Genomic DNA, 16,267 nt, shown 5'->3' with positions numbered 1-16,267 from the left:
TATAGGCTTTTTTGCTCGCTTGTTATTCACCTCCGTAGCTAGTTTATATGTGCGTGGTGAATGACCAATTGTTTAAAATCACATTATAATCAAAATAACAAAAAGTTTATAAATATGTGCATATGCTTTCTCTGTTTGGAAAGTTTAAAGATCGCGCAGAAACTGTATGGAGAATGTACACCTTCTCAACTATCATTCATTTTCACTATTTTGCCATTGAAATGTGATATTTTCTTTCAATGCCAAATAAATTGGCAGAAAATTATCTAGGAATAACGAATAGTGAATTTTTTTAAACCTTCAGGTGATGAAAACCTGACTTTTAAATTTTTATTTTATACCATTACCTTACTATAAGAGTTCTTCGTCAAAACTATATAAACCAAAGTTATTCGCTCAAAAATTATTTTTGGACAATTTGCTAAGACCCGTTATTTTTGTTAACATGCGAAAAATTTATGTACTTGTATTCAATTTATTAAAGCTTTGCCTTAGCTATTAATTTTGAAGGTGGTAAATGGTAATGGAAATGGCAAAGTGTATATACTTTTCCATTTTTATATTTTTTGTATCCCAGTTTGAGTTCCACGTGTACACATTAGATTCCATGAAAAATATTCCTCACCGTTTGATTAATACAAATTTATAGCCGTTTCCACGGCAACAATTGTTTCTCTGCAACAGTAGCCCGCACCGAACATATGCACTCGAGACCGGTGTTGTGCGTATGATGGAAAATCGTAATGGCCGCGATCGGAACAACAACAACCTAGCAACTGTCCTACCGAATGGAACGATCCTCCGTAAGCTGAAGACGAAATATAACGGCGAGTGTCTGCTGTGCTGGAAGGAAGCTCGCAGTCCCAAATGTCTGTGCCCTAAGTGCTCCAAGCAGTACTGCTTTCAGTGCATACGTAAGTGGCTGACAGATAATAAAATCAAATCCTGCGAGTGCCCAAACTGCAAGTGCCGATTGCCAATCGACGATCTTGTCCGTTGTGCTACCGATCTTCTGGTGAACGGAAGTGGTTCGGAAACCACCGCTGCGGAGAACTGTGAGAAACTGTATCGCACGAACGGAATCGAATCCGGCTCCATAAGACTTGTGGTGAAAGTGATCGAAAATGATTCTCTGGGTGATCGGTTAGTAAACGGAAACACCGATCAAATGGTTAATGGTGCGATACCGGGTAAAATGCTCGCCATTAACGGGCGCCAAACAAACAAGAAATCCAAGGAACCAAAAGCAAAACAAAACCATAATCTAAACCAATCAAAGCACAATGTAAAGAATGATACAACTAGCATTAAATCAAATATTTTAAGCAATGGTACTGTGAATGCCGATGAAGCGGCAGAGAAAAAAATCTCCAATGGTTTTATCGAAAATGAACAAATCAGAAAGGATGTCAACCAGCGTGTCAAAAATGGTTATAAGAAGCCCATTTTGGCTGCTCCAACGACTGAAACAACCGTACCGGAACCGGTAACACAAATCGAAACTAAACCTAGCGCTAATGAATTAAGTCCCGCACGCCGCACTGCTCTGCTACCGCTAGTCAAGGATCAGGACAGCTGCCAAAGCTTTTGTATGCTACATTCACTGCCACTTCTTTTGTTTTGCTTGTCCTGCAATCGCTGCATCTGTGAGACCTGTGCTTTCCGGGATGAATCACACACCGCGCACAATTTCCAGCAAATTACCACAATTTATGATGTCAAATTGGAAAGGATTCGCCAAGAGCTTGCAGCAGTCACAGCCTATCTGGAACGAAACGGAAAGGTGATTCAAAGTGTCGAACGTAACATCGAATGGGTAAAAACAGCGAAGGCTCGTAAGCTGCAGGAGCTCAGCCGGCTACTGCACAGCGAAGCTGAATGTATTGAGCGGCAAATTAATAGAAAGTTGACACTGCTGCAAGATCAGAAGGATGCCGTAGCTAATGAAATTTTTCGAGTGACTTCTGCTTACAACAAGCTAGAAACCGAACTGAAAGCCTGCTCAAAGGCAGAATTATTAACCAAAGATAGCGAATTTCTTAGAAGATGTAGCCTGCTGGTGGAGAATACCGATGGTCCATTCGGTCACCAGGCTGTGCCGACTGATTTGGAATGGTAATAAAAAAAAGTACATAAAATGTAAGATAAATTTAAATCAATTCTTCCCCCTGCAGCGACTTCATTCCTGAGTTTCGATCCGAAGTCTTCATCGTGAAAGATTACCGAGCAATCGAACCGATCGAAGAATGTCGAACGTCGGACGTTCTCTACGACGTGGTCGGTTTCGGTTGGCGGTTGCACGCGTGGAAAAGCGATCACCTATCGGTCACTTTGATGATGACCGAAGGTGTCACTGGAAGGTTAGTTGACCTCGAAAGTTAAGCCCTTCACGCGGCCGGGCGTGTGACTGATCGATCTTGTTCTGTACTTTCAGATACGAATACTGCATCGAGCTGTTGCACGAAACGGACCCCAGCAAATCGATCAAGCTCACCCAGATCGATCATTTCGAGTGGCACCAGACCGGACCGGTGCACGATCTGATCGAAAACGAGCGGCTAGTCAGCGAGGGCTTTCTGAGCGCCGGCAACGACACGCTCAAGATAAAGTTTTCCGTCCGACCGCCGACGATAGTGATGAAGAGTCGCTATCAGCAGGAGTACATCGACCGTACGCGAAAGGATAATGTTAAGTGAGTATTACCCGATCTATTTTCAGTGTATTTTGAACGTAATATGATTCACAGCTCTGGAAATAGGTTGGTTGACAACGAACAAGGGGTGCAGTGACCTTAGGACATTTTTTCGAACAATGAATGATACGCACTGGCTCGACGAGCTGACATACCTTTCAAGTTATGTAGAAACCACATTTCGCTGAGTGATGTTTGATATGTATTTTTCCGTTTTCACGGCCAAACTGCTGCTGCCGTGTCGCCACCACCGTGTCAAAGAGATGACAGAGACAACCTGTTGCCGCTCACGGGTTGCAGCGTATAGATAAATCAGTTGAAGCTGTGATTTGTGATTAGTTTAAAGAGGTTTTTTTGAAGCGCGTCGTAAAAAGTTAGGTATTTTAAAATGCCAGTAGAGTGTTTACTTCGAAATAGTTTTGCTATAAAAGCATTGATTAGTAAATCTCGATTCATCCAACTTATTTCGACATAAATAAGACAACTTCTTATTGAAAGTTTTCTTCGTTTGATATGATGGAAAAGGTTAACATTAATGTGTGGTTGGTTAACCCTCTAACGGGTAAGACCGTCTGTAGACGGCCTTCGCTTTTGGAGCTCCAGAGCCGCATACGAAATTTGTTTTTAATTGGCAATATGCAAAATGTGTTCAGAACAGATTTCTTGACATTTTGATACTAATATCATAACATTCTGACCATGCGTTCTAAAGTTGTCATCTTTCAAAAACAAAAATTTCAAAAAATTCTGAAAATAATTATTGGGCGAATATTCCCTTTTTTACTTTTGAAGGAAAACGACATCTAAAACAAAATGATTGACCTAAAAAATTTTTCTATGAGTAAATTTCATGTATTATTTTAATTTTGTAATATATTTGAATTGAAAAAATATCTGGGCAGAGCGTTAGGCATGAAAAAAGAAAAAGAGAAATTGGACATTTTCTTACCTGGCGCTCTTGCAGATAATTATTTTTGCATGAAAATCAGAACTTAAGGTTTTTTTGTGTGTATTTTCATGACAGAATAGTCATTAGCTTGATCGCATCGTGTTTACGGTGTTGCCCGTTAGAGGGTTAACCAATTTGGTGACTTCTAAATTGTTGTTATGAAACATTACTAATCGTTCCGACATAATTTGGTTGGTCATTGGGTTAGGAATTGGAACCACCAATCTCGTTCTCACTTTTGCCGAAGCGAAATTTTCTGTGACAAGTTGTCAGTTTTATCACTAGTGTTAATTGGTACTACGAGATATGAGAGCTCCTCCCTTTTAATCGAAAATCAGCAGCCGTCGCAGATAGAGATATCCATTAATCGTTCGATTAATTTAAAAATCGAATAACAAAAAAATATTCAAATTATTTTTAACCGAATACTACTTCCACGAATAGTTGAATTATTCAAATAGTTTAAAAGGAAATAACATGAATAATTGGTGTCTTGACACTTTAAGATGGTTGCCCCATCACGAGACTCGGTGCGTAGGCCTTGGTACGGCTACCTATCTAAACCCTAAAGCTAAAAAGAGTCAAGAAAATTCTACTCAGAACATTCGGCATGGACAAAGACGACGAATTAAGGACATGGAATGGAAACTCGCTACCTGGAACTGCCAATCGTTGAATCTCGTTGGTGGCGACAGGGCCACCATGGGCCAGAAATTAAAATTTCGGGACAAAAATGTTTACGGTTAAATGGCATGTCTCAGCACAATGTATTCTTCAGCCACTTTTTGAATAAAAAATTGATGCATATTTTGAAGGGGTCGTCCAATATTTAAGCGTTACTTAAACAATAATTTAAGTAATAAGTTTTTGAGTAAACTTTTTTTCATCTTTTCGGTTTCAAAATATTAAACATAAACCAATTTCAAGTAATTTTTCCTGAAGATATGAAACTTCTACCTTTTACCCATTTTCAGCAATAGACCTTTGTTTATAAACGATCCCTCAAATCACATTTCTTCTTGTAAAATGTTTATTTCAACAGACAGCTCAATGTGATGTTCTAGAAAATATTTTGCACATAAAAATGGAATATTTTTGCTGCAGTCTGTTTTACTTTATATGCATTAATTAATAAGATATACGTGATTTTAGGTTACAAACCGTCTGATGAAAAATCCGAATATCTTAGCCATCTGCAAGTATCTGCAATTAGTTTGCATACCAATTTGTAGGGAATTATTAATGCTATCTGTCCAAATGTGTATTTCTGAGAATACTTGGGAATACCATGGCTGGGAATACCTGGGAATAGTGCGGATTTTTTTTCGTACATTTTATAACTTAATAAATATGCGTCCTAGCGTCAAGCGGGCTTCACAGAAAATATGTATTTTACCATACTGAATAACTTTGTAGAACTTTTGAAAGCAATAAAATAATCGTGTGCAAAGTTATTGAGCATAATTGATTTTTAAGAACTCTTTTTTAACACATCTTTATATTTCACAACCGGTAAGAGATAGATAGTTACTTTATCCAGCAAAGTTGCTTATTTTAGTATGCTCTGCAACTTTTGGAGAAAAAAACTTTTTTTTTTAATTATTTAAGAAAACAAAAGTTTGTATCACCCTAATAGGTGAATTCATGGTCAGCCTAATAGTGCAGGAAGATGCGCTATATTTTATTATTTTACTTCTCCGAAGACACCACCCTTGAAAATATACATATTTTTCATCAGACGGTTTTTAACCTAAAAACAGTTATATCTTATTAATGAATGCAGAAAAAGCAAAACAGTCTTCAGCAAAAATATTCCATTTTTATGTGCAAAATATTTTCTAGAACATCACATTGTGCTATCTGTTGAAATAAACATTTTACAAGAAGAAATATGATTTGAGGGGTCGTTTATAAACAAAGGTCTATTGCTGAAAATGGGTAAAAGGTAGAAGTTTGATATCTTCAGGAAAAATACCTGAAATTGGTTTATCTTTAATATTTTGAAACCGAAAAGATGAAAAAGAGTTTACTCAAAAAGTAATTACTTAAATTGTTGTTAAAGTAACACCTAAATATTGGACGACCCCTTCAAAAGATGCATCATTTTTCATTCAAAAAGTTGCCGAAGACCACATTGAGCTAAATCATGCCGTTTAACCGAAAATATATGAGTTCCGAAATTTTAATTTCTGGCCCATAGTGCAGGGTGCTGCTCGATCTGTTAGAACCCGAACGTTTGGCATCGTGGCACTGCACGAGATCTGTTTCAAAGGCGAGATGGTGTGGAGGATCCGTGACGGCAAAGCACAATTTTTCCATTGGAGCCGGTGGTGCGGTGGAGCGACCACCGAGCTGGAAACGGGCTTCGTAGTTTTGGGCAAAGTGCAGGATCGCATAATGGACTAAAAAGCGATCAATGAAAGGATGTGTGTGTTCAGGATGAATGGCCATTTCTTCAACTATACCATCATAAACGTGTATTGTCCACACGAAGGTAGACCCGACGACGAGAACGGAGCGTTCTATGGAGAGCTGAAGGCAACGTATGACAGCTGCTCACGACGGGACTTCAAGATCGTCATCGGGGATATGAACGCCCAGGTCGGCAGGAAAGCAATGTATAAACCGGTGATCGGGCCCCATTGCCAGCACACCGACACGAACGATAACGGCCAGCGATGCATCAACTTTGCAGCTACCCGAGGCTTGGTGATCAGATCTCACAAAGATATCCATAAAGCCACTTGGAGATCACCTGACCAACGAACCCCATCGACCATTACCTAGTAGCAATACACGTGCGCTCAAAACTATCGACGGTTTATACATAGGCGACAAAGCCGCCCTCCTCGGTTAAACATTCGGCAGCTAAACAACCCGCTAGTTGCCGAAAACTACGCGCGCGTACTGGATTAAGCTCTGCCTTCCGCTGTGGATCTAGATGTTTCGACCCTCAAAAACAGATGGAGTATGATACGGTCGGCCGTCAATAAGGCCGCAACCGCGGTACTAGGAGTGGAAACCTCGAGTGCACAAAATGATGCGCGGAATGAGTTGACCACGATCCTGAGGAGGAAAAAGCGCCAGAAGGAGGATAGAGATCGCGAGGAGCTGGAACAACTATTCCGGGCTAATGACACGCGCGTTTACGCGTTTTACGAGAAAGTGAACCAAACTCGTAAGGGCTACACACCTAAACCGGACATGTGTAGGGATGAGGGAGGGGATCTAATCACAAACCAGCGCGAGGTGGTCGACAGTTGGAAGCAGTATTTCGATGAGCACCTCAACGACGATATAGCAGTAGGAGACGCAATGGAAGTTAACCTCGGAGTGCCTACAAACGACAACAGCGTGCCGGCTCCCGATCTCGAAGAGATTCGGCGAGAAATTCGTCAACTGAAGAATAATAGAACCGCCAGAAAGGACCGACTTCCGGCAGAGCTCTACAAAAATGGCCAAGAACCGCTAGCAAGGGCACTTCATTGAATAATTTCTAGGATTTGGGAGGTGGAGAAACTACCGGAGGAGTGGATGGAGGGTGTAGTCTGTCCCATATACAAAAAGGACGACCGGCTGGACTGCTGCAACTACCGCGGCATCACGTTGGTCAACACCGCCTACAAGGTGCGCTCCCAGATTTTGTTGCGTCGTCTATCCCCAATAGCAAGCGAATTCGTAGGGCAGTATCAGGCGGGCTTTATGGGAGCCCGTGCCACTACGGATCAAATTTTTACTCCCCGACAAATCTTCCAGAAATGTCAAAAGTACAACGTGCATCATATTTTCGTGGATTTCAGAGCAGCATACGATACCGTTGAACGCGAACAGCTATGGCAGATAATACACGAGTACGGTTTTCCGGAAAGACTGACGCGGCTGATCAAAGTTACTCTGGAGCGAGTGATGTGCTATGTGCGCGTTTCGGGGACACTCTCGGGTCCTTTCGAATCGCGCAGAGGGTTGCGGCAAGAGAATGCACTATCATGTATGTTAATCAATATCTCTATTGAAGGTGTGATCCGGCGAGCGAGCATCGAAACGAGAGGAACGATCTTCAGCAAGAGTAGCCAACTTCTAGCCTTCGCAGACGACCTCGACATCATTAATAGAAACTTTGGGACGGCGGAGGCAATCTACGCTAGACTAAAAACGGAAGCTAGGAAGATCGTCGAAAACCAAATATATGGTAGGAAGAGGCTCCCGAGAAAATAACATTTGCCTCCCACGGACAGTGACTATCGACGGCGATGAACTGGAAGTGGTTGATGAGTTCGTATATTTGGGATCTCTGGCCACCGCCGACAATAATACAAGTAAGGAGATCCAACGACGCATTCAAGCTGGAAATCGAGCCTACTTTTTCCTTCGCAAGACGTTTCGATCTAGGAGCATACGCCGCCGCACAAAGCTGACGATGTACAAAACGCTAATCAGACCGGTAGTCCTCTACAGACTTGAGACAGTAACTTTACTTACGGAAGACATACGTGTACTTGCCGTTTTTGAACGAAAGGTGTTGCGGACTATTTTTGGCGGAGTACAGACGGAAAGCGGAGAGTGGCGGAGACGTTTGAATCACGAGCTACAGGCACTGCTTGGAGAGATTCCCATCGTATCCCAAGTAACAATCCAATAGCAAATTGGTCTTATTCATTTCTTATAGTAGTTTTATCAGAGCATTTCAAAGTCTGTTAGGTTTTATAATGTTTCTCCTCAAGTGAACTTTATCTTATTTGACTAACATTTCTGAAGTATGACTGAAGCAGTCTTGAAGAATCACCCATAAAACTAAATTATCAATAAGTGTAATTCACGACGCTCCTTAAAACTTAACAATAGTTTTGACTTATGACGTTCTTCTGCAAGATTCGTTTATCTTAACAATACTGCCATAAAACTCTCTTACAATCGTATATTCTTGAAAGAGAAATTATACTCTTGAATAATAACATTCTAATGTAAATAACTAATCTGTCAAAATGGGCGTCTGAACCTGGAGAAAATTGAAGAATACAGATCTTTTAAACGAAAATTATGCGAAAATCTGTGTAATATTTTGAAAACTCTTTCATATGAACAATCAGCGAAGTCACAAAACAATAAAGATCTCTGGACTAACTGGACTGGGGAAGGACAGTGCCGGTAATGATGCATTTGCCAGATGCGGTGCGGGTTTCCTCTAGTCTAGAGCTTTTCGTATTTTTTAAACTAAATATAGAGTTCATAAATCAGATGTCTTTGTATAGACATTGTTTGAAGCAGTTGAAGCATAATTTTTAAAAACAGTTGTACCGATTGTAAATTAAACGCTTGGAACTGTCGTGCAGTCCAAAGAGCACAAACAACACGTTACGTCGATACTTCGTTGATGTTTTCTTTGTTTATACCAGAATGGTTATCTTGCAAAAACTTGGTGCCCTCAAGTAATTCAAACAATTCTTATTCAAGCGCAACTTGTCTTCTTCAAGAATACAATAAGTATTGATGAACTTATCGCGCTCTTGGAAAAATTTTCTTTGTCTTGTGCAAGAAATGTTAGTCTAATAAGCGCTTTCGGGTTGATTTAGATAAAACCATTGAAAAAATGGCGAACAGGGCTATTTTGATTACTTTTGAAATTGTAGTCAATTGCATATGGGCGCTTATAAATATGGTATTATGCAATGTCATTAGTGATCATGTCTTTTTAAATAAATATTTAGACCTATAAAAGCCTTTTTGCCACAATTAGTTAAAAATTTGGTAGCTTTCAACTTCTTCATGAAATCATTAATTTTTTTTTTAATTTAATTTTTCAATAATCTAGCAAAAATAACTGGCGCGTTAAAATTTTCTAACTTTAATGTCACAAAACATCGACAAACCGAGCGTGGCATGAAAAATTTCTCATTTATGAGCAGCAAAGCAGCTACTTTTATCACCATTTTTATTTTCAATTTTCATTTATACTTATTTCGAAATAGCAATATCTGTGAATGCTTATAGCTTATAACTCTTGGTCAATTTAAAACATTTAAGGCTGTGAAAAGTGTATGATGTCTTGCAAGTGTTCTTTAAAGAGACAACCATAAAATCATCAACACTTGTGGCGGTTTTAAGCGACTCTTGGAAGTCATTATAAATAGATATCGATAAGAATTACCTCATCCGGGGATACTTGCAACACCGGGGTTACTTGCAACACTTTGGCGCAACGCGCTTTTGACAGCTCTAACGCGTTTGTTTGTTAGCATAACCATTTGTACCCAATGCCATTTTAAAGAAGGGATATTTACCTATTGTTTAGTTAAGTTTAATCCATTACATCATTATTTTGCTTATTATTATACGATTGGAAAGTAATTTCACTTTCAGAGTAGGAAAAATGGATGTGCAAAGTTGCGTCAGTCCATTGACATGGAATTATTTTTTATTGTTTGGTTCCTGTACACAATAAGTGCATCATATAAGCTAACAAATAGCAACTTTGAGCTTTGTTTATATTTTGAACTTTGAGAAGAAACGATGAATTCGTGTTGTTACTTCCAATATGGCGCGGCTTGCAGTATGATGAAAAATGAAAATTATAGTAATAGACAGTATGTACAAAGTAAGTTTGCATCTGTACGATGTTATTTTGTCTACCATCATTTCCAGAAAAATTAAAATTGTGAAAAATTCCACGTGCCTTGAAACGGCAATTTGGAGTTCGCCGACATGCTGCATTTTCACCGAATATCTTTAAAAAAGCGATAGACGAAATTGGGAAACAAAAAACGCCTCCAGTACCTCTTGTTTTACTACAAATACATTCAAAATATCTCAAAATAGTCATTCGCGGTTTGAAATCAGATATAAAATCATAAGAACTGCAAAATCAGAGAAGTGTTGCAAGTAATCTCGTTTACTGGGTAACTTGCAACACCCCTATTTTCGGTTCATTCTGCAGATTCATTTAGTTTATATTTTTTCTCATAATCATAAATCAAAAGTATTCACCACTATACAAATTTTGGCTACTTACACTTGGACCTAAACGCTATACTTCGAAAGTTACACTAAGTCAAAGTTCAAAAGTGTTGCAAGTATCCCCGGATGACGGTACAAGTTTTAAAAGGATCTTTGGAAATTTTCTTGAGAACCTTCTTTAGTGTGGGCCTCCCTCGCCTTATAAGGGCTTTATGGGTCTTTTATCGCAGTTTTATAGAATTACAAGTTTTGAGATCGGTTTTAAGCAGCAAATGCTGGAAACCTCTTCAAGTGCACCTTAAAACTGAAATTGTTACTTGGAACACCTGGCGAAAGTTGGGAGACTACGGTGGGCCGGCCACGTCGCAAGGATGCCGGACGATTGTGTAGTGCAATCGGCTCTCTTCAAGAACCCTACCGGCACCAGGAATAGAGGGGCTTTACGTCCTAGATGGCTCGACCAGGTTGAAGCCGACTTGCGTGTGCGAACGCGCAACGAATTGGCGACGAGTAGCCCAGGACCGAGTACAATGGAGAGGAATTCTTGATACGGCAAGAGCCACCCCGGCTCTCGGCTGAATAACGATTATATTATGCCCTAAAATCTGGTGAAAAGCTATCGATGGACACTCTTTCGGATTTTTTTAAATCTTTGAAATTCTACAAGTTTTTCAAAAATATCCAAATTCTACAGTTTTTTTTTGTAAAACTAAAACAAAATCAAATTCTACGTATTATTTTGAACAAATTTTGTCATATAATTATTATTTTATGTATGTTTTTATGAATTATTATGTTCAATGCATGAAGGTGCATGGGTCGACCCAAGGAAGTTGTGTAGTTTCCTTTTGTCTAGCGCCTCTATGGTTCAAAGGTACAAGTACCAGCGAGCCACATGCCCTGGTGGGTGTTGTGGGTTCGAATCCGGTTATAATCTCAGATTACAGTTTGGTCCGCCCCATGCTCCTTCCAGCATTGGACAAAAGGTAGAAGTCACAATGACAACTTGTTAAGCGTAGCTACCAGTAACCCCCACATGCCAAATTTGGTTCCATTTGCTTGATTACTTCTTGAGATAAGAGGAAATTTGTATTTCATTTGTAAGGAAGCCGCCCCTTTTAAAGGGGAGAGAGGTCATGATTCCCTTCCTTAAGAGGATAGGGGTCTCAATTTACAATAGAAAAAATTCTTGCCTTCAAAAACACCCACATGCCAAATTTAGTTCTAATTGCTTGATTAATTCTCTAGTTATGCAGAAATTTGTGTTTCATTTGTATGGGTGCCCCCCCTCTTAGTTAGTTTAGTAGTTTTTGTATTCTATAAGGAACATACCGACAGACGGACAGACAGAAATGCATTTTTATAGGTATAGATATGGTACATTTCACGCGAGGTGTCCGAGACCCGTGTAATCGACCTTGACGGATTTAAACCAAATTTAAATGATTGTTCGCTTTTGGTCAGAAAGCAAAAATCCAAACTTTGGTGCCGATCGGACATTCCCTCAATTAATCGGAGCACCTCCATTTTTAAGGAAAATGCCCGGTTTTGTCAAAACCTCTTATTTTCTTTTGTTTATATCCGGAAATATTAGGTTTAGAAAGATACTATTTTCACATTTTTATAGGAAATTACACAAGGAATTCCCGATGTGGCAAAGTATTTTTACATTGCATAAAGAATCACTGCTTCAAGAAAAAGTTATTTTGTTCTTAGTTTTACAAAAAAAATGGGGGATTGCTTGCTTTAAAACGCTGTATCTCGGGATCGGCAACAAATTAAAAGAATTAAAAGAAAAATGTAAATTTAGTTTTCAAATTGAGTTTAAAAATATTTGGCAGGCTATTTTTTCGAATTCCTTGTGTAATTTCCTTCAAAAATGTGAAAAGTGTCTTTCTAAACCTAATATGTCCGGAGATATAAGCAAAAGAAAATAAGAGGTTTTGACAAAAACAGGTATTTTCCTTAAAAATGGAGGTACTCCCATTAATCGAGGGGATGTCCGATCGGCCTCAAATTTGTGGATTTTCACTTTATGGCCGAAAACGAACAATCTGGTAAAATTTGGTTCATATCTGTGGCATAAAATCTGGCACGTTTGAACTTTTTCTCGGTCACTTGACGTGGAATGACCCACATGCTTGACCGCATTGCAAGGTCAAGACTAAAAAGACAAGGTTTGGTCATCATAGGACACCGCCTCGAGTTTCTGATAATAAAGAACAGAAGTTGGCGCTAGTGTTTCACCATGCGTGAGAGTATGCTTGAAACTATCAATGTTCCCTTGTTGAATACAACAGATGTCGATACTTTGTAATGCATATTGTACATTTCGGAAACAGCTAAATTAACAGCTAAATAAAAGCTAAATAGTTGATAAGCATTGTTTTTATTTATCGCGTTCATGTTGCGAAATTTAATTTCTTCGAATTGAAATGTAGCAAACATATTCAGCTCCCGGCTCTCGTACGTTATCAAAATTACTTTACCGGGCTCTCGGAAGAATGGTAGTAAGATGATATGGAGAGGTATAGGAAAAGTTTGTTTTTATCAAAATTTGGCAGAAGTTATGAAAATTAAGTATAACAGAGTAACTGTACCACCAATAAAATGTGAGTGTGAATGTGATAAAATGTAAAACTCAAACAAATCAAATTCTACGCTTAATTTTGAGCAACTTTTCACATATAAACTTATTGCTGAGACCCAGCCGCTCTCGCAGGTATACATGGTTGTCGTCCCAGACTTGGGAAACAAAAATGTGCTGGCACGAGATTGGTTGATTGAACAATTAGGACAATGCTTGACGTTTTTGCATTTTTCAATAGTGATTATTTTAAAATGAATTGTTTTCACTATATCGTTCAATTCGTAGAGATATTCCTGATCGACTGATATAAATACCTTTCAAATCGGTTGAGAAATAAACGAATTATTAGCGCTCGAAACCAATTATTTTTTCGACGCTCACATTATAAGATTTTCCGGAATGACACCATGCCTTCGTCGTTATCTTCCTGTAAGACATAGTCCTACGTCCTACTAAAACTGGAAAAATCAGTGCATCGGAAATAAAAAAAACTTGAGCTCCTGGGTAATAATAACTGAATTGCACAGGTATTTTGTTTGCAATACCTAAAGTACACAAAAAAAGTCCAAGTTAAATCCAATCCAAGTGAATGTTCAGATTAAATTGAACGGAAGTCGCCTGAGGTTTAATCGTGGTCAGTTTTTTAAAAATGATAATGCCGCCATCCTTACTGCAAAAGGATTAGACAAATGGGTTTAAAAGCAAAATATCATCGAGAGATTACTCTCGTCTAAGTGCGTAACATTATTGTAGAGTAAGATTTTATCAAAATAGAATAAAGCATACAGCACACGTTTCAACCGGTACGGTCGATATGGTACGATCAGCAACCGATCAGCTGTCCGCGTGATAATTCCAGACCGTGGCCCACACAGACACCCACAACAAGCTTAGCAAACACGGTTGATTTGCAAACCCATCGAAGCAAACCACCCCCGAATCGAAGCATGCGAATCGAAAGCAAATTCGCTCACATTCACATGACACGGCTTTTTGCTAACGAAAAGGAGAAATACAGCCTGATTTGACTGAATAATTAGTGCACAAGTTTAACCACATCAAGGTTTTTCTCTTTCTCTCTACGTCTATCACATTCTCGTTCTCGCTAAAAATACCGATTTTACATAAAGATTGCCCCTCGAGCAGATGCCGGCCGTCGTCTTCGAAGCGGCCAGCATTTCTTCGCTGCGCGGGGGTGGTCCGGGAAAGGAGAACGCGCGCTGTCCGAATCCGGCGAAATCGCGGCAACTAGATTTTTTCGGGGGCAAAATGTTGCTACAAGGCGCATATTTGATGATTTTAATGATGCGTAAAACGCCGCTCCGCATTGCACCGCACCGCACGAGAAGCAGCAGCGGGGAAGACCGAAAATTCCACCGAAAGTAGCTGGCAAATTTGTTGGATAAATAGCGGCTCTTCGGCTCATTTGTGCTACTGGCTACTGCTTCGAGCATGCCGAGGGCAACCGTTTTGAGGATTAATCTGCACCGATTACGCGCCGTATTGCGGTCATATGTTGCGGACTAATGCTCCGGTAGTTAGCTACTGCTGCTGCCGCAGCGGTACGCGGTCTATTGCATAAATACACAGAAAGACCAGTTGGAATGATCGCCGCGCTGCGCTGGCGGACGGCAGCTTGCCGATGACGGTGGCATCGGTGAGTGTCAGCCCGTTTGAAGGGAGATGAAAACGGTTGATAATTAAGTGCCCACTTGATCCCGGAGGTTCCGAGACATATGATAGTCATCATCAGAGAGCTAATACAGTGACCCATTACGTTTGCATCCAGAAATGGAAAAACATTTTATTAATCAACCATCAATAGGATGGTTGAGTCGAAACGCCATTTAAAACAATTGTTGCTAAACCATTCAACCAAATATTAAAATATTAATTGAGTGAAATTGAACATTTAAATTTTTAGTAATCAGAATCGTCCCGACTTGATATAAGTTTTCATGTTAGTTATATGATATTTATATGGTTTATCGCTGATATACAATGTACCTCCATTTAAGCTCAAGAAAAAGTGGGCGCATGGTTGTTTTTAAACTTCAGTAACTAACTTTATGGCACAGGTAGAAAATCCATCAGTTTAACTCTGCCAAATGGTCGAGGATATGATTATATTACACTTATTTAAAATATAACCGAATCATGCAATAAAGAGCAGCTTGTCAAACACTTATTCGAGCTAGAATTTGGATTCCAATTCAGCTAGGTGCTGCCCTCCCACACGGCAGGCAATAATAATAAAATTAAAATATTAAAATTTTCAACAAAAACCACTATATGCAAGCCGGCAAGCATTTCTCCGCTCGACATTCATCGTTGGTAGCTAACCGATCGAATCGGGTCGTATCTAGAGTATTTAGAAGTGAGGTCACATAAGTCAGGGGCCCGTTGGTACAGGTTTTGCCAAAACAACAACGCTGCAAGCATCGCGCGCGCCATTTAGCCGCCAAAACACTCAGACCGGCTCAGAAAAATCCTCCATTCCGCGCTCAATCTCGAAGGCAGCTCGCACCCCGCTTCTGTTGCTGCTGCAGTTTGACACAACGTGCGGAGGGCGAAAAAAGCGCGTAATTTCACTTTCGCAGCCGATACAAAGTATGGGGAAACTGCTGCCGAGAGTAAAGGTGAATTTTTTTCTTCTGGTAAACGTTACTGAATGACGATGCGTCTATATGCATTTGGATAGGTAGTTTGAAAGTCAGCAGCTGTGTTATTTTTAGTTAGCTGGAAAGCCGCTTCAAAAGGAAAGAAATCCGGTTCAATAAAATAATCGCATTGCAAAAGTAATGAGTATTCAATGACTGAAGTTTTTTTGGAGCGTCTTAGTAGAATACGAAACCTGAAATTAAATAAAAGGGAAACTTTTCCAAATTAAGTTCTACTATTTTTACTTTTGCGACAGATACGTATTTCGCCTATGACTTGCAGGCTTTATCAGTTCGAAAACAGACACTGATGAAGCCTGCAAGTCGTAGGCGAAATACGTATCTGTCGCGAAATTAAAAATAGTACAATTTAATTTGGTTTTCTTTTTATTTAATTTCAGGAATTTTCAATAGTTCAACATCAA

General features: G+C 39.5%; 1 protein-coding gene across 1 annotated transcript in view; it reads left to right on the top strand.

Moving 5' to 3' along the window:
* The first annotated feature begins 727 nt into the window (after nucleotides 1–727).
* LOC128743770 (uncharacterized) overlaps nucleotides 728–16,267 on the top strand; it is a 35,758-nt gene continuing 20,218 nt past the window's right edge. The window contains exons 1-3 of the mRNA XM_053840432.1: nucleotides 728–2,115; nucleotides 2,175–2,360; nucleotides 2,435–2,692. Coding sequence (XP_053696407.1) covers nucleotides 728–2,115; nucleotides 2,175–2,360; nucleotides 2,435–2,692 — 1,832 coding nt within the window. The remainder of the gene's footprint in view (nucleotides 2,116–2,174; nucleotides 2,361–2,434; nucleotides 2,693–16,267) is intronic.

The sequence above is a fragment of the Sabethes cyaneus genome, chromosome 3, assembly GCF_943734655.1.
Source record: "Sabethes cyaneus chromosome 3, idSabCyanKW18_F2, whole genome shotgun sequence".
Taxonomy (NCBI): Eukaryota; Metazoa; Arthropoda; class Insecta; order Diptera; family Culicidae; genus Sabethes; species Sabethes cyaneus.
The sequence above is the reverse complement of the archived record's forward strand: the minus strand, read 5'-3'. Positions and strand labels throughout refer to the sequence as shown.